This window comes from Astyanax mexicanus, chromosome 20 (genome assembly GCF_023375975.1).
Source record: "Astyanax mexicanus isolate ESR-SI-001 chromosome 20, AstMex3_surface, whole genome shotgun sequence".
NCBI classification, from domain to species: Eukaryota; Metazoa; Chordata; class Actinopteri; order Characiformes; family Acestrorhamphidae; genus Astyanax; species Astyanax mexicanus.
This window is the reverse complement of record NC_064427.1, coordinates 12643318-12662893: the sequence shown is the minus strand read 5'-3', so window position 1 is coordinate 12662893 and position 19576 is coordinate 12643318. Positions and strand designations below refer to the sequence as shown.

General features: G+C 39.1%; 1 protein-coding gene and 1 long non-coding RNA gene across 3 annotated transcripts; both read right to left on the bottom strand.

Annotated features, from left to right (window-relative positions):
- Nucleotides 1-784: 784 nt before the first annotated feature.
- znrd2 (zinc ribbon domain containing 2) lies at nucleotides 785-9187 on the bottom strand. Its single transcript, XM_007239100.4, has 4 exons — nucleotides 9080-9187; nucleotides 2438-2589; nucleotides 1740-1824; nucleotides 785-1548 (listed from the first exon to the last, which is right to left on the bottom strand). Exons 1-4 carry the CDS (start codon nucleotides 9093-9095, stop codon nucleotides 1109-1111), a joined length of 693 nt encoding a protein of 230 aa, XP_007239162.2. The 5' UTR covers nucleotides 9096-9187; the 3' UTR covers nucleotides 785-1108.
- LOC111193443 (uncharacterized) lies at nucleotides 3520-9058 on the bottom strand. 2 transcript variants are annotated; one of them, XR_007427409.1, is made up of 5 exons: nucleotides 8397-9055; nucleotides 7748-7781; nucleotides 7181-7245; nucleotides 5882-6234; nucleotides 3520-3678 (listed from the first exon to the last, which is right to left on the bottom strand). It is a non-coding gene; the product is annotated as an uncharacterized LOC111193443 (long non-coding RNA). The 2 variants fall into 2 exon arrangements; XR_007427410.1 differs by having other exon boundaries at nucleotides 3566-3678; nucleotides 5878-6234; nucleotides 8397-9058.
- Nucleotides 9188-19576: the final 10389 nt, after the last annotated feature.

Genomic DNA, 19576 nt, shown 5'->3' with positions numbered 1-19576 from the left:
AAGCAGGGCTAAATAGAGACACCTGAGCACTTTTTTTTTCACAAAAAACGGCTCACTTGGCATTCATTCTTACTAGACATTTTAAAATGAATTTAAAAATGATGGAATGAGACCTTTAAAATCTGCAGATCCAGGGGTTCATGGACATAGGTAATTGTGGTAAACTTAGATGCTGGTGCTGCCGTCCTGCCCACTGAACACAATCACCTAGGTTTGTGGACTTAACTGAATTATTCTATATTAGACTCATGTGGATGTATAAAGACTATCATTCATTTAGAGGACGCTGGGCACCCCCAAGGTTTCTTCCTCCAGCCCTGAGGGAGGTTTTTCTTGTGACTGTCATATGGATGAACGTTTCAAGTTAAATCATTGCCTAAAAGATTTGTTTATTAATTTCTGTTCATCTTTCAGTATTTTGACTTGTGGCTTGTGTTTACTTTATTTACCACCACTGTGCAAAAATACCGTTTTGGCCTCTAGAGGGAAAACTAAGTTCCATGCACCCACATTGAGGCAAGCTAAATCCTATCCAACTACAACTCGCATTAAAATTGGCTGTTTTTAAGAAATTTCTATAATTTTAGAATTCTTTTTGAGTCGTACACTCCTAAACAATAACAAATAATTCACTGCATGAACATTTTAAACACAGCACAAACACAAACACAATCACATTCATCACAGGTGTTTTGTTGTCATAAAAACAGTGGTCACAAATCCCCTAACTTCAGTTTACTTTTAACACACAAAGGTCAAATAAACATGCTAATGTAACCAAAAATGAAATGTGTTAGCAAAACTTTATTTGCATAACTGAAGACAGATCTGTTGCTGCTACGTTTCCGTTCAGCAACACCAGGGTTCGGATTGCGTTTCTGCTTTAAGTCACAATGTTTTTGCTTGAGGAAATACTCCAGTATTTTTTCCAACCAAGACCTGCCTACTTACTTATTAAATTCATTTCATATCTTTAGTATAATTATTACCAGTAATCTCCATCTGCAGTCTATGGTCGTGTAATTTAGCCAATAGGCTAAAAATAGACCTCCTGGAGTGATGACGCACTGTGCACATTTCCGTCTGTGTGTGTGTATTTATCTGACTTTCAAGATAGCTGCAGTTCTCTGAGGCTGCGTAGTGAGTCTGCACAGGTGCGGATGAGACTGCACAGCTGGATGCTGGTTTCCACTGAGACAGCTTGCTGAAGCTCTTGCGTGGCCCAGCGCAGTTTGTGCAGGACAGCCTCTTCGGCATGTGCAAGAACTGGATGGGCCTGTGGCAGGACAGAGGGGGAAGAGGTGGCCGGCTGAGTGGCAGGCGGCGGGACGAAGGCTGGACTGCCAGAGGTGTTGGGCAACATGGCAGGCTGCAAAGGAGGGATCGGAGCTCGGAGTCCAGACGCCGCACCCTCACAATGTTCTGGCCTGGGCAAACCCGTGATTGAGAGCGGCAGGTCGGTGGGCAGAACGCCATTGGCCTGGGGGTGGGGCTGGGAAGCTAGTTGACGCTCGCGTACCTGTGACAGTGCTGCCTGAGCATTCAAAGCTAATTAGAAAAATGAGAGACAAAAATAAATAAGCATTTTACATTTGTAACCCTTTTTGGTATTTTGGAAATGTAAAAATACAACTACTAATGACATCTTGCTTAAAATAGAGAAAAAAAAAATTCCCTTCCTTCTTTCTCTCACTCACTGAGAGAGAGAGAGAGAGAGAGAGAGAGAGAGAGAGAGAGACCTGGGTTGTCTTTGTCAACATCCGAGTCCAGCTCCTGACAAGCAACACAGTAATTTTTCTTTTGTTTATCCTGGAGAAGAATTGTCTGCAACAAATGAATAAATCAAAGTTTATATACACACACACATTTTATGTTTAAGCCGTTTTTCATGGCTGCTCATATATATTTTTTTTAATTGGCTCGATGAAAAAAAAAATATTTTAAAACTCTTTAAACTACCAGGAAAATAACCATTGCTTCTTTTAAAGACAGAAGGCCTTTCCCCTCAGTCAGCAGGAACATTATTGTGGAGGCAACTTTCTATTCTGTCCTTGATTAGGGGGATGTTGGGTACAGAAATGCCTCAGCGATCACCCTAATAGCTCTGGACCCTGTGTAACATTATCTGTAAGAAGGGAAAGTCACAGGATACCTTAGCTTATTGTATCTTCTTTAGATTTTCCTGTTTTTCACTGATCGGGGTAAAACTGCATTTAGCTATAGTGCAGCAGTCCTTCTCCTTCTTTTATTTTAATACTTATATTGTTATATCTTTACTTTGGATTCTTTGTTGTAACAATTTTACTCCGTTTTGTGTCCCCTCGAAGTAAATTTGAGCTTAAATAAAGAATGATGATGACAGAGGATAGACTGGACATAAAGTCTACAGGTAGCCTTTAAAACAGTTTGCCCCTACAATGTGTCTCAGTGATCTTACCCCGCACAGCTCGCAGCACTCCCCCAGCATTTTGTAACCTTTAAGCAAGTAATCTCCCATCAACTTGCTGATTTTGTCCTGGCGCTCTCTGCGAGCCTGGATCACCTTCATCTCTGCCTCAGTGGGAGGCTCCCATTCAAAGTCTTCCTCATCTGAAACACATGCACACCCAGATAGCAAAAAGCATTCTGGCCGGATCCGGGCCGAGTCTATCACAAGTTCCGCGCCGGATCCGTAAAACGGTTCTGGGCCGGGGTCCAGATGCACAACGGGCCAAAACCGTCACGGATCCGTTTTACGGAGTCAAAAAGATACTGGGCCAGCACCAGTCCAGACCAAGCGTTTCAGGTGTTCCTTTAGACCGAATATGGGCCGGATCCGCTTACCGTTACACTCGCTGGAACAGGTCCGTTACAGATCTGGACCAGATCTGGATCAGCCCCGGATTAGTTCCGTATTAGCTACGGCCAAGCCACGGCCTTTTCACGTTCCCCAGCCTACTTATTAATGATTATAATGACATATTTCAAAATAAAAGTAGTAAAGAAAGAGCACTAAGCTATTTGACTTCTTTTTTACATTGATAAATTAAAAGAGTTTAATACAGTACATTAAATTACAAATGCAATATTTAAATAATATAATAAAAAAAACATTAGTTGTAAATGCAATCCTTAATTAGGTTAGCTAAATGAAATACAATAATTATAAATGCAATACTTAATTAAGCTAATTAAATAAAATACCATAACTTATATATGCAATACTTAATTAAGCTAATTAATGAAAGTACCATCAGTTATAAATGCAATACTTAATTAAGCTAATTAAATAAAATACCATCACTTATAAATGCAATACTTAATTAAGCTAATTATATAAAATATCATCACTTATAAATGCAATATTAATTAAGCTAATTAAATAAAATACCATAACTTATATATGCAATACTTAATTAAGCTAATTAAAATAAAATACCATCACTTATAAATGCAATACTTAAGCTAATTAAATAAAATACCATCAGTTATAAATGCAATACTTAATTAAGCTACTTAAATAAAATTTGATTACAATTAAACAATTTATAAATCAACAGGCATTAATACAATTATTTTAATAATAAAATCATTTTTAATTCACATAATATAAACATGCAGACACAGACGTTTTTTGCAGCCAGCTGTGCCTCCACTGATGAGAGCATTCTTGGACACTTAACACCACTACAGTGCAGCCTATAAAAAAGACAAAATAAGAAAATATTTTATTTCAGAAACAGCAGAAAAGAAGTGGCTAGAAATGAATATAGCGTACTAAAATGACAAGTGTTTTTCATTTGACCAAATTTCTAAAAGATATATAAATGTCACAGCTGTATTTAATAGGGGCCAGCTAATTTTCATTTATACCATTTCACATAATAAATAATTACCATTTTACTGGAATTATGCACCCAAAATTAAAAGAAAGATAAATAAAGTGCACTTATAGCTTTGGGGTGCATTTCCCAAAAGCTTTGTAAGGCTAAGAACTTTGTTAACTCGTACTTAAAATTATATTGTATTTTATTTACAATAGAATATAAGTCAGCGGTTTTTGATAAATGCATTTGTTGTTGCAGTTGTAATTGTGTTTTTGCTAATAAAGCGGCCAGGTGATAAATGTTCAGGTTAACCCTCAAGCCCCCTTCAAATTTTGCACCCTCTGGACACGTTTGTGGTAAAAATGTACAAGCACCTAAAAAATGCTCTTAAGTCATTATACATCAATATTTTTTTTTTTTTACATAAATAAACTTTTTTTTTTCATAAAATCACTTAATCAACTTCTGTTATACCCAAAACTACCAAACATTAAATAATTTTCAGGATTTTAACCCTTTAAATGACAGTTTAAATATTTTAACTATTGTTGTATTTTGGCAAAAAAAAAAAAAAAAAGAAAACACAAAAATTATTTTCCACAAAACAAACAGCAGACAAATGAGGCATTGGTGACTATTAGAGTCTTGGACATGTAAAAGATTAGCAACAAAATTGATTTGATTGCATTATTATTTTTTTACGTAGTGCCAGATTTTAATTTTGCACCCTCTGGACACCTTTGTTGCCAAAAATGTACATGCACAAAATCAGCAATAAAATACTCATATACATTTTTTTTTGCTATTTTTTCATAAATCACTTAATCAAATCCAGCCCTGATCAAAATGATCAAATATTTAATACATTCCAGGATTTTAACCCTTTAAGTGACAGTTTAATTACATTCATGATTAATTATTCATTAAAAACCCCCACAAAAGTTGTACTATTTCTCATATAATAAATATTAGATGTATGGGGCATTGGTAGAATTTTTTTATGTAGTGTCAAATACTCCCTCTGAACACCTTCGTGGCCAAAAATGCCCCATTGACTTCCATTGAAAACACATTTTTTTTTATCTCACTGTAATTACTGTATAAAATTATTAAACAGTTATTTAAATGGTTAAAATCCTGATTTATGAAAAAAAGCAAAACAATATTGATGTATAATGATTTAAGAGCAGTTTGTAGGTGTGTGTACATTTTTGCCATGAACATGTCCAGAGAGTGCAAAATGCGTCCAGAGAGTATGAATGACGTGAGAGTAAAAGACATTAGATTTCAAAAATTTAATGAAAAAGCAGGTTTTCTGCAAAAATGCATTCCCCTGGCTGCAACATAGCCAAAACGATCACCAAATGAAAAAAAAAGTTGAGTCAGTACATCAGTAGGTGGGCCCATTACATTCTCATTGAAGGCTAATGCATCCAACATTGATTTAAATGCTATTCTCAGTGGGCCCTGTTTCTTTTCAAAATAGATATTAAAGTCACCAACAATGATAACTCTGTCAGAGTTGAGAGCTACTGCAGCTAAAAAATATACTGAATTTCTTAGTGAATTTTGCATATGGTCCTGGAGGACGGTACATAGTTATCAGCAGGAATGAATGTTGGGTTTTGGTGGCAGTAGATGGGCCTGCGACTATAAGGTTAAACAGTTCAAATGACTTAGCTTCAAACTCTGTATTTTGATTTATTCCTATAACTGACGACTACACCACCACCCTGACCAGTCCTGCATGGGTAGATGAAATAGCTAGAACCTGGGGGGAGTGGACTCATTTAGAGCTAAATATCCATCAGTTTTAACCCATGTCTCATAGAGAGTGCATTGTCAATGATAATTTAACCTACAGTAACTGATTAAGGTGCCAGCGATCTTATATTTAACAGCCCCGATTTAATGTGGTTGTTGCTGTAACTCAGAAGGACAGACGAGTTTGTATTAATTCTAATGGAGTTGTTAAAACAGATTTTCCAGCTATTTTGATAACGTGTTTTATTTACACTATTATGAAGAATTGACATACAAATAGTACAAGCAGAAATACCAGCAAACAAACCTACTTGGCTGGTGTGACTGGGTAGAGACAGTCAGTCTCAGCGTAGCACCGCCTCGATGTTCACAGAGAGAAGCCTGTCTCTGTGGAACGGGGCCGGTCGCTCCCGAAAGCTCATCCCCACGTGGAGGGCGATGGTGCCGGGGTTCCTGCTTTGGCAATGCGCCCCAGGGAGCCGCTTGCCGACTACCAGCATGCAAGCATCTGGAAGACATGAAATTGTGCCATTACTCTTAGATACTTTTAAATGTCTAACAATTGAATCTCCTATAATGAGAGTACCGCCCTTGGTAGTTTTCCTCTGTGCTGGGGGAGGCGAGGGCTGAGGACCTCGAACCATTTTGCGGATACCAAATCCTGCTGAGAAAGTTGCAAATTAAATAAATTATTTTTAAAAAATCATAAATTGTGATTTCCGGATTTTTATTATGTCTGTCACGGTGGACATGCACCAAAGATGAAAATTTCAGACCCCTCAATGATTTATAAGTGAGAGAACTTGCCAAGTCGCAGGGTGTTCATTTTCCTCACTGTATATATGTGTGCCTCTAGGTCAACTCAGTTCCACAGAGTTCCACCATGTACCACCTAACTGCCCACTGATTTTATGCTACAGGTGGTTTCCTGCAGACAACTGGTGATGGTCACGGTCTTAGCAAGTGTGCAGACTCCAAGTCTGTGCATTCTGTAACCCAGTTGTTACTGCACCATACACACACTTATATGGAATTCCCAAGGAAATACAGGATTTACAGGAATTGCAAAGGGGAGGAGTCAACAAAGACGCTCTTTGAACCTTTTGCAAAGCTCTATGGGAAACACTTGAAGAACTGGCTCGTTCTTTTCTCACGTCATGCGTTAGTTTGTTTGTTATTCACTAAGATTGATCACTTTCAGGAAAAACACCCCTGTCCTATTTAGTGTGTCATGGTGACCATGTGTAATTACAGTGAGTCTGGAGAAATCCTGCAGTAGTTCTCTCCAGCTTAAAAAAAAGCAAAACTTTTAAAACTGTTATTTTTAGTTTTCTAGTCAGGAATAGACAACTGATTAGGAATTATTTTAGTTCAAAAGGTGGCAATCATTTAAGATAAAGCAAAGGGATGAAAAGTAATGAAGTATTAGTACTTGGTTACTTTACTCAAGGGTATAGAGTTAGCACGGACACCAATATCCAGTGATTTTTTAAATGGTCCCCGCCAACAATTTGATTTGATAATTTGAACCTCGATCTGATAACGCCTGATGTAATTGTTATTATACGTAACACAAATGTTTTAAAAGGAAAGAAATGTATATTTCTTACCTTAACTACTCTATGTATAATGTCACTGCTCAGTGCATCAAGTACTGTTAGGATCCAGGCTGATCCTGCGAGGGGGAGATGCAGCAAGCGCAGACAGAAAACAATACACAAACTTAAAAGCTATTCTGAACTTCAAAATCACTGTTTCACTCCATTGAGGTGTAATACACTGAATAATATTCCTCTCATGTCTGATCTGACCTCCACGGTGTTGAAACGAGGCTGAGAAAGTTCTGATAGCAGGGCACGCAAATACTTACATAGCCTTGTTTTAACACAGTGGAGCCCAGATCAGACATGAGAGGACTTTTATTCTGTATATTACAGCTCAATGGAGTGGAACACTAATTTTTATGGTTGTAAATTTACTTCTTTAAAAATGTATATAAATTAATCAAGAAAATCTTACAGTGTCCCTTAAAGTTTTTAGTGCAGTGGCACAACAAACAATTAAAATAAGAAAGTGGATAAATGCTACATTAAGAGCAAACATATCAAATCAAACGTGTATCAACAGACTTAAAGTCAAAATTAATTACAGAACTGCTGGAAAATAGAATTAATTACCTTGTTAGGTGATTTGATGGGTAAATGATTACACCTAAAAAACAAACAAAACAAAATTACATTCAGTATTGTAAGTTAAGCATTTTCTTTTTTAAAATAAAGGCTGAACTTTAACTTACCATACATCAGATTTGCATCAGACTTTATGTATCCAGATTGAGTTATCCAAAAACTTATTTGCAAATAATGAACAAACTAAACTAAATGAGGCAAGTTTTGTAAACCTAACTATTAATCACTGTTGCAGCAACCTATACAAGGTGGAGCAGGAAAACGTCTGACGAGCTTTATTATAATTAAGCCCAAACACAACTATTTAAGGTTCTAAGAATAACTAAAGTTGTTTATTTTAATAAAAAAAAGGTGTGTTACTCGAGCAAAATGAGTTAACAGCGTTTATTTCAGCTAGTTAGCCTGGTTAGCTTAGCTAGTTATACTAGCTAATACTAGCATAACTAACTGGTATCGTTAACTGAAGCTTTTTGTCAATTTTGCCTACAAATTGACAACAATTAACATTAAATACACAAAAAAACAATTGATATTATCCAACATACACGTGATAAATCAACTTTAGCATATACAAGATTAAAAATGAGCAATAAATGTAATTAAATGACGCTGATAGCTAGTTAGCTAGTTAACTCACCTGAAGCGCAGATTCAGCAGATGTCAGTTGGTCCTCGCGCTGAGTTTGAATTTCTCCCGCTCCTGTGCCGCTCCGCCGATGCGGCCCGGATCCGCAAAACGACACTGAACTGACACTGAACTCACGTCTGGTATCTGACTCCGTGCCGAAGTCATATGGAAGGCGTGAAATGAGACGGACTGTTATGCGGATTTACCGTCAGTAAAACGGATCTGAACGTGAGTCACAATCATAACCCGAACCCGGAGTGAAGCCGGACCAGATCCACTAAACAGACCTGACTGTAGCGCGGATCTGCCGGAGGTAAAACGGATCCGGATCGGAGTAGTCTGCTATCAGGGCAGTTTAGGCTCTCTGGAACTCCCCGTTCCACCCCTAACATCCAGAGATTAATTTCACTCTGATTAGCCACACAGACGCGCGTCTAAACACATCATAAACACTCTATAGGCTACACGTTCACACAGATACAACACCCAACCTCCATACACACAACCGCTCTAACAACACACGTTAGCTTTAGCACGCAGGCTAACCGTGCCGATACTGAAACCAGACGCGAACAGTGGCTAAGTTTAGGATTTCTACTACTCTTACAGAACTGAAGTAAAATAAAAAACCGTATCCAACTCAGAAAATAGTTTAAATAAATGTTCTAAGTGTTTCTAAAGCTGTAAAAGCACCTGCGTTCAGCGCCATGCTCGCCCTCCTGCAGCAAGATGCACCGGCATAGAGCGCAGCTCAGCCAGAGAGAGCGCCGCCTGTAGGACCGGTGCAGGGAGCGATACTGCAACAGTATACGGACACTTGTCACTACCCGATCTGTGCCCCCTGCCCGATTTGTGCCATGCAGAATTTCAGTGAGGGATTAACTGGTGTTAGTTGTTTGACGCATGCAGAACCAGGTACAGGCAGCTGTTATTTATAATACTTTGCTGTGTATTTTAAGAATAAAATTATGTTTTTTTTACACATAAATTCTTTGTTATCTTGAGAAATACTACAACTGGTCAAAGACCACCGCCCCAAGGTAAGCTAATTAAATTTCTAAAATGTCTTATACATCTGTTAATACTAAATTGACAAAGCATAAAATGCACAGTTTATATATCAACTGCTCAAGGACAAAGAAAATTATTTTCTGGTTGATGTTTGTATTTTGTTTGTAATTTAAATTGTAATTTAAATCTAGATTACAGAAAGATAAACTAATAAAATGTGAAGTAGTTTACAGACTTGGTATATGTAAAAATAAATAAATAAATAAAAACACCACAGGCTTATACATTTTAACAAATTCGAATTATAATAAGTTTAAACACCCATCAGTCTATCTAGAACAGGCATGTCAAACTCAGTTTGGCTCTGGGGCCGGATCCAGACTTTCTGTTCTCAGGTGGGCCGGATCAGTAAAAGAATGTCGACTTTCTGTTCTCAGGTGGGCCGGATCAGTAAAAGAATGTCAACTCCAAATATTTAGCTTTGTTTTTCAGTACTATGCTTTATTATTCAGCCTACATTTTTAGCCTACCCTACATATTATAATCATGGATGAAAAGGGATCTTTTCTAAGCACAACACATTTATTCTCTCTCTCTCTCTCTCTCTCTCTCTCTCTCTCTCTCTCTCTCTCTCTCTCTCTCTCTCTCTCTCTCTCTCTCTCTCTCTCTCTCTCTCTCTCTCTCTCTCTCTCTCTCTCTCTCTCTCTCTCTCTCTCTCTCTCTCTCTCTCTCTCTCTCTCTCTCTCTCTCTCTATATCTCTCACTGCATTCCTGCAGTCTACTTGCTGCTGTGGTGAAGCAAGATTGCCGTGTCTGTGCTGCATGCGGGACATTTACTGCCCTCTAGCGACCGGAGAGAGCATTTAATTTGTATTCATTTAAAAAAAATCACAACAAAATCACGAGCTAGAAACTCGCTTCTTTTTTTGACATACTCAGAAATTTATGCCGCGGGCCGTATGTTTGACATGCCTGATCTAGAATTTAGAAAACGGAAGATCTCACAACGCCGAAAACTGTTGACAGCCGTGGCTACCCGGGCTGCGTCCAGAAACTTTTGCTACTCCCAGGCATTTTGGCTGCTATATATATATATATATATATATATATATATATATATATATATATATATATATATATATATATATATAATTTTACAAATATGGGATCATTAATATAGTATAGTATAGTATAGTTCTACTGAGCATACAGCTTATCTAAACAAAAAAATATATTAGTGCTTTACTGGCTGTATAATTAGATAAGGAACCTAGTTATTTAATGTTTGTATTTGTGCATTCCCTTCTCCATTCCCACGTGCTTTGTGGGCGTGGATGCAGTGATGTCATTGGAAAATCCTTAAAAGTCTTCCGGAGTAGGATGCACTGATGTACCCTCCGTTGGAGGCCTACTACAGGTGGATTTTAAGCGGCTTATTTCGTCTTCTACGGTATTCGGACAGGCGGCAAGATGGCGTCACGAAATCAGTTTCCGGGTCACGGAGGAGAGTAGGAGGATCGGTAGGAAATGGAGACACTTTTGGGGTTTCTGGACGCAGCCCCGATCTGTGCCCCCTGCTCAGTTTGCAGTGCGCATGCACGGCACAAATCTGGCAGGGAATACAGATTGGGTAGTGACACAGCCATCGCAGCCTTCCCATCCTTCGAAGGACACACCATCGAAGACCGCATCCTTCAAAGGATGTAGCCCCTGAACTGGGACACACCTAAAGCCACTACCCGATCTGTGCCGTGCCATGTGCACGCATGCGCACTGCAAAATGAGCATGGGCACAGATCTGGTAGGAAATGCCAAGTTGTACTTCCGTCCACACTGTTGCAAACAGCATGTAAATATGGTGTCAAAATAAAGGATTTTAAATTTTACAGAGCTGTGAAGAGTACATTTTAAATTGAGCAAATGAATGAGCAAGGAAGTGGTGTGTGTGTGTGTGTGTGTGTGAGTGTGTTGAGAGGGATGGGGGTTTGCTCTCATGCTCTCTCTGAGAGTAAAATAAACTGATATTTTGATGAATGTGTTATACCTCATTTTTAATGGTTAGTAGCATATTGATACAGGACCACATTTAGAGACATGGTATTTGGTTCCCATTTCTAAACATGAATCACAGAGTTTTGGCAAATTTATGAGCTTGCTGATAAAATGTACCATGCAGAATTTTACAACTGGTCAAAGACCACCCCCCCATAAGACGGGTATAACCCAAACAGGTTTGCTATAATGGTAAACTAATTAAATTTCTAAAATGTCTTATACACCCGTTAATACTAAATTGATAATGTGTAAAATGCAGTTTCTACATCAACTGCTCAAGGACAAAGAAAAATATTTTCTGGTTGATGTTTGTAATTTATCCCCTAGTCTATCTAGATTACAGAAAAATAAACTGCTAGTTAGATAAGGCCTATGCGAATAAATGCGTTCTGGCTCTATTCATTTATTTATTTCTTTTTATTTTTTTATTATTTCATTCATTTATACATGGCAAGCATTATAAATTGACACTTGAGTATGTAGATGTTAATGTTATCTCTGAAGGTGTAATAAAATGTGAAGTAATTTACAGACTTGCTATATGTAAAAAAGATCAAAATAAAAACACCACAGGCTTCACATTTTCACCTAGCCATTTTCTTAACAAATAAACAACATATCTGAAGTCTAAGAATAAAAGAATAAAAGTAAGAATAAAATTATGTATATATTTTTTATACATAAATTCTTTGTTATCTTCAGAAATACTACAACTGGTCAAATACCACCCCCCCATGGTAAGCTAATTTCTAAAATGTCTTATACATCTGTTAATACTAAATTGACAAAGCATAAAATGCACAGTTTATATTTCAACTGCTCAAGGACAAAGAACATTATTTTCTGGTTGATGTTTGTATTTTGTTTGTAATTTAAATTGTAGTTCAAATCTAGATTACAGAAAGATAAACTAATAAAATGTGAAGTACAGACTTGGTATATGTAAAAAAAAATAAAAACACCACAGACATACATTTTAACAGATTATTTTAAAATTATAATCAGTTTATCTAGAATTTAGAAAACGGAAGTTAAGCTTGATCAGCGATCTCACAGCGCCGAAAACTGTTGACAGCCGTGGCTACCCGATCTGTGCCCCCTGCTCAGTTTGCAGTGTGCATGCACAGCACAAATCTTGCAGGGAGTACAGATAAGGTAGTGACACAGCCATCGCAGCCTTCTCATCCTTCGAAGGACACACCATCGTTTCCCAAGTCCACAAGAACACAAGTACAGACAAGAACGCAGATTGAGAAATGGCCATGGTCTACTAGTGATGGGACGAACGACACTGATGCGTCAGCACTGTGCCGAGCGCACAAGCGTGAAACCCCGTATTGTTGCGTGTATTGCTTTAAACCAAAATCACGTGACCGATACAGGAAGTGTATCGTTTGGATGTGCCGTGCCAAATTGTGTTTATAAGGAAACAAACTGTATCGACATGTCGCAGATTTTTTGGATGGAGTTTTGCCGTCCCTACTGGAAAAAACAGCTCATACCAGCTTAAGCTGTGTTTTGGAACATGGTAGCTGGTTTCTAGCTGGTAACTGGTGTATAGCTGGTCAGAACATCTAAAACCAGCTTGTAGCTGGTCTGTACCTGGGAACTGGTTCATAGCTGGTCAGAACATCTAAAACCAGCTTGGATGTCATCACATGCCTCCTCCATTACATGAAGTAGCACAACACGCTCGTGGGGTCTGCGTTTGTACACTTTTTACCTCCATGCAGAAAAAAATTATATTGGATTGAGAAATGGGGAATATGGTGGAAGGTGCAGCACTTAGTGAACCAGTCATTGACTGCCCGGTGGAAACTTACATTATTCCAGATGACAACATAGGAGGGCTGAATCAGTCACTTGAGGCCTCTTTTACAGTTTTTCCCAAATGTTTAAACGCATTTCTAGAAACTTGGCTCAGTTTCTCAAAACTCTAAACACAAACTGAAAATGATTAACTTCTTTGTTGAAACTTCACAAATCTCCAGCAAAACTGATTCCTTTCACCAAAACAACACACACAGCTATTTATATGCTTATCTTTTGCAGAGCATCAAATAAACACTGACAAGATAAATTCAGAGCACTGTTATCAGAAGTATTTGGTTATGTTTTTGACGTCATGAGGCCGCTGTACAAATTCAAATGCATACAAGTCCATGGAAATATGTTGGCTTTCTGTTCTTCATATTTATTCTTCTTATATTTATTCTGTTCTTCACATTTATTATAGCATTACAGTACTACATGTTTATGTGACACAAATGTAAGCCATTTTTTACTGTATGTAGTAAGGTTGCAAAACTGTAATTTTCACCTATGTCAGTACAATGAGAAACATGACGAGTAAAAAAAGTTCACATACAAAGAGGTAGCAAAAATGTATTTACTGCAAAATGCAAAGAAACAGATCACTGTTTATCAGACCTCTGATCTCGATCAGGCCAGAGGACCTCATCTACTGTATACAAAACCTAGAATTACTATGAACCGGAACTTCTTAAAACAAAGGTGACTCTGAACGGGGGAGCGTAATGTGATTGGGTGAGGGTGAGCGGTTTACGGTGACGTCATCGCCAGTGGGTTCTTGGGAAATGGAGTTCAGGAGTGTGGAAGGAGAGCCTTGTGGTGTGACACACGTGAAGTTAACGGAACTTGCCAATAACGCTTAAGCAAATCAAGCTTGGACACAAATGCAGCAGAACCAACACGGTCTTCCATTCATGGAAGAAAGAAAAAATGAAGTTTAGTTATAACGTTAACTCGTCTGTTATCAGTGCAAAAACGTACTGACCCACCAGGCTTCGGTACTAATAAACAGGGGAAGCTCCATGGACTCGCACTGGGTATAGCTAAACCATTTTCCACCAGATATTTTACCTCTTCCTGCATTACCTGCCTTTTAAATGATACACGCCCTGTTTGATTTTAGTAAGTGGTGCTTCAACACTTTCCACTGATTCACGAAAAATGTATGGCTATAACATATTTACATGGCACACCAATCTGGAGTTCGGACTCAGTATCACTGATTTTGGACTAGGGCTGGCCCGAATAGCGTTTTTTGAGCTCCGGATATTCGGCACTGATTCGAAGCGAATATTCGAATATTCGTTTTTTAAAAAAGAGGTAAAAAAAAAAAAAAAAAAAGCAAATCACGGCCCCTTTAATCCACTGAAAAATGTTCAATTTGCTCTGACCGACGAGACATATTCACCCCGGATTTTTGGTGTTTTTATCCCGGATTTTTGTGTTTTCACCCCATATTTTTTCTGTGTTTTTAGCCCAGATTTCTTTGTGTTTTCATCCCGGAATTTCTGCTGCCCTACACCGCGGCTTATCCGCTGCGTAAGCAGGCTAGGAGGCTGCTGCTGCACGGTTTCTCCGCTGCGCAAGCCAGCCCAGTAAATTGCTGTTTGTGTTTTCACACTTAGGTTATTTGCTTAAAAAAAACAAACAAAAAAAACGTTTGTTCAGGAAGTATTTTATATTCTTAAACATTGTTGATTATATTAGAGGACAGTCATTGTAAACTGTACTTGGTCTATTTCGGTTAAAGGATCGTGCAGGGCATATTACTGATTTTGTATTTTTGCACTTGGGCTATAAGCTCAATATTAAATATTTCGTTTGTTTAGAAATTATTTTATATTTTTAAACCATGTTAAATTATATTAGAGTAGAGGAAAGTCATTGTTAATGACGTTATTGTACTTGGTCTATTTCGGTTTAAGCATTGTGCAGGGCATAGCCGTATTACTGATTTTGTATTTTTGCACTTGGGCTATAAGCTCAATATTAAATATTTCGTTTGCTTAGAAATTATTTTGTATTTTTAAACCATTTTAAATTATATTAGATAAGAGGAAATTCGTTCAGACATCATTTTTGTAGGCCAGGCTTTTGTAACCGATTTAGCCCCTACTGTTGCCACATTACCCCTTACGTTTTATTATATAAATCAGTTTCGAAGAGCCTGCATTTTTTTTATCATGTCTGCGCGAGACTGATTTTTAAACCCACTCTTCCACGCTCCCGCGTTTCTGTCTCGTTACCGCGCCGCAAAAAAATTGCTTCTTTTAATCCCGCGCCCGCCCGCCACATACACATTTCTGCCGCTCCCGCCCCACGTTCCTAATATAAATTAAATAAACTACATTTAATGCTTCAAATTTACTTATATATTTATTAAAACAGCAGCGCTGAATAGTGTGGTCCCGTTCCTTACCCCAGTCCAAACAGCATCGGTGTGTGCGTGTGTGTGTCGGTCCATCCTGCGCGTTGAGAGTTTTCTTTAGGTTTTTTTTTTTTTACAATTATTACAGTTTTCTTAACTATTTATTAATTTGCTCCCGCATCGTCTGGATTAAACTCCCGCTCCAGCCAATAACAGTTCAGTTCTGTCCCGCGCGCAAGATATTCTGACGGGACCCGCGAGAACAGAAGTGGTTAGAGTGAGGTGGAACTCTGGAAAGGAGAAAAAAAACGAATATCCGAATACCAAAATTAAAAACCGAATACCTACTCAACGAACGAATATCCGAATACCCGAATATTCGGGTCCAGCCCTATTTTGGACTCAATCTCATAGGGACCAGAAAATGCAGCCTGTAAGGCAGAGCCTGGCACTGGTAGAAACACTTGATCACCAGGAAAAATTCAAGAAGTCTGGACTTCTTGTCAAAATGGGTTTTCATTTTTTCTTGAGTCGAGTGCAGTGACTTCATAGCAACTTCACAAGCATGATGTAAATGCTCACGAAATGTACTCACATATTCTAGTACAGTGCGTTGTTGCATAGGCAACTGCTCAGAACTCAACTGCTCACAAAGCATCCTGAGTGGACCTTGAACTGCATGTGCAAAGACTAAGGGCTAAACCCAAGAGACTCTTGAACTACCTCCCTTATAGCAAATAAGAGAAATGGTACCCCTTCTTCCCAATCTTGGCCTGTTTCAAAACAATACTTGCGTAACATTGACTTCAGCGTTTGGTGGAACCCCTCCAAAGCTCCTTGGCTTTCAGGATGATAAGCACTTGGCACTTGATGTTTGACTGCCATCTGCTGCATAACCTGAGAAAAAACTTTAGAAATAAAGTTAGTACCCTGATCAGCTTGATTGACCTTTGGCAAGCCAAAAGTAGAGCAGAATTTCACCAAAGCCTTTACTATAGCTCTTGAATTAATGGAGCACAGAGCTATGGCCTCATAGCATGCTTTAGTTTTTGGTAGTGGGCCTACACTGTCAAGGATTAATTTCTCAAAAGGCTTTCCCATAACTGGAATTGAGCAGAGCAGGAGAAATTGTTTTATTCGGCTTCCCCACAATTTGGCAAGTATGACATGACGGACAGTGTTGTGAAACAAAAGACAAAAGAAGTTTTTCAATATGCGATCATAGGTGTTACTGACTCCCAAGTGAACCGAGAAAGCATTTTTGTTAGCTAATCTCAAGATAGACGATCTATAAACCTCAGGAACAACAATCTGATCCATCCCAAATCAGATGTGTTTGGAGATGTCCATTTGCGCATTAGCATTTCATCATCTAAGAAAAAGGCAACAGATCTATCTACTATGTCACGTTTAGGGACCACTTCAGAGAAGCAGGACTCTAATGACAGATCACACTGTTAAGCTTTAATAAGCTGACTTCTACCAAGTCTTGATGAAACAAGTTAAACAGTCCCCACAAAAAATAGGTTCACTACCTTTCTTGTCTACTTCAGTCAAAACAGTCTCCAGTTTTGGAGATGCCATAAATGTGTCAGACAGGGTCACCTTATTCTTATGAGCTTGGGCACGGGTTACCACACACGCTGGAAACAAGGAATTAAATTTCTCATCCCCACATGCAATTTCAGGTGTTTCACTCACCTCAGCCAAAGGAAAAACTCTTCCTCCAGCCAAATCATTGCCAAGGATAAGGGAGACACCTGCAACTGGCAATTCAGACCTTACAGCCACTCTTACAAACCCTGACACCAAACTGGATTATAAGTGAACTGTATGTAATGGTACTTGAGCATGCCTCATTTCAATACCCTGTACTAAAACAATAGACCCACAAAATGTCTTCAGAAAACGGCAAAACACTAGCCAAAATGAAAGATTGTGCAGCCCCAGTGTCATGTAAGATGGTAATGGGTTGATGTTCCCGATCAGTAAAAGAAACTCCCCCCATCCAACAAAAAGAGTTTATAGCCTCATCACACAAGTCAAATTTGTGTAACTGAGGGGTTGCCACAGGTTGCACAAAGCCTACACTTTAAGCATTATGTTTGTTTTTTCTTTGCTGCCAGATTTTACACTCTGCCACCAAGTGTCCTGGTTTACAACAATAAAAACAAACTCTAGACTCACCAGCATGACTACGTCTATGGACCACCTTGTTTGAAGTCTTACTCCTCACTGGAGCAGTGAAGTTTGCTTGTGCAGATCCCTGACTTCCACCAATAACACGCTCAGATTTCACTGCTGAAACAAAGTTAGTTTTGTGAGTTAACACAAACCAGCGCCGAGGGTTAATTTGGCTAATTACCAACACCTGCTTTGAACACCTTATAAGCCATGCCAACCAGCCACTCGGCGCTGGATCTTTGACGCTCATGGGAGCGAATCTATGCCGGATTTTCCTCTGAGCTCCTGCTTTCTTTTCCTCACTGCTCTGTCTACGGCAAGTGCCTTTACTGTGGAGCGAGTCCTGGACAGCATCGCTGGCGTTCTCCTCCCTCTCGAGTTTTCCTCTATCCCTTTTTCTCTCGAGTTTGGTGAAGCTGTGTAGAGCGGTGTGCTCCACAACCTCCCCTCCCCTACCCTAACCCTCCCCCTCTCTTTCTCTCGGGTCTGTGTGTGTGAGAAGCAGCCGCGAGGCATGCGGTTTGCTCACCTTGTCTCCCCATGCTGTTCCTCTCCTCTCTGGTGGAAATGCGTTTAATCCACAAGCACCTCAGTTCAGTTTTGTTTTCTTTATTTTGTTTCAGTTAAACCTTTACCTCACGCCATAAGAGGTAGCCGCTCTTCCCAGCGGGCTTTGTTTACTTATTCTCACCCTCTTTCTCACTCACGCTAGGCGTGACTTTAAAGCGGCCACGTCCCAATCCACTCACTGGTTCAGCGGTAAGAGCATTGGGCTGCGACTGCGACAGCCTGAGCTCGATACCCACGTGGGGTGGGGTTCAATAATAAGAATTATATTATATATAATATTATTATATATCATATTAATATATATGTCAACAATTATGCAATAATTATTAATATTATTATTATTTACCTTTTTTCTCTTGGGTTTACCTGCTTTGTGATCTACTGCTCTGCACTTGGGTTCTAAAACCTTCTGGGCTGGAGAGCTACTGCTCCCCACCCATTACACCAACACAGTTGCATCCCCAAGAGAACAAGTCTCTCTCATTTAGATGTAGCACCATGCCATCAGGCAAGCAATTCTTAAATTCCTCCAGCAAGATTAACTCTCGTAATTGTTTAAAGGTTGTTACATTTGAAGCCGTGCACCACTTATCAAATAGGGTTCCCTTTTCTCTGGCAAACTCTGACTGGCAGTTTTTACATGATTTCGAAACGTTGGCGTATGCACGTAACACGTAGCACGTTTTAGGACATCATAATCTAAACTTTGATCTACAGTTAAAGCAGCACATACCTCTTGAGCTTTACCCTCAAACTTGCACTGCAACAGCAAAGGCCACACCTCTTTGTGCCAGTTTAAAACTAAGGCAATACGCTCAAAAGCTGGAAAGTATGAATCTACTTCTGATTCTCTGAAGTGAGGTACCAAATTAATATGCTTACTCACATCAAATATAGCAGTCATGCTGGTCTGGACTTCTCTTGTTGGCAGAGGGGGAGGAGGAATTCCAGGAGTGGAAGGGATGCCACCAGGCATGGAAGAAATAAGAGCTGGAGTTTGCATTGGGACAGCCACAGTAGAAGACTGCTGGACCACTGGGGAAACCCTGACTGCAACAACTGCACCAGAGGATCAGCCTGCATCAGAAACTGACATAACTTCAAAGCTTTATCAGCCTCAATCTCCAAAGCTTTTACCCGCAACGTCTGTAAACGATACTCCTGCCGCTTAATTTCCACATCCAACTTCT

Excerpts from the sequence above, each read along its gene's own strand:
- znrd2 (XM_007239100.4), bottom strand. Across the intron at positions 1,825-2,437 it reads AGTGCTGCGAGCTGTGCGGG|ACAATTCTTCTCCAGGATAA; the intron begins GTAAGATCACTG and ends CATTTGTTGCAG. Across the intron at positions 1,549-1,739 it reads TGTTGACAAAGACAACCCAG|CTTTGAATGCTCAGGCAGCA; the intron begins GTCTCTCTCTCT and ends TTTTCTAATTAG.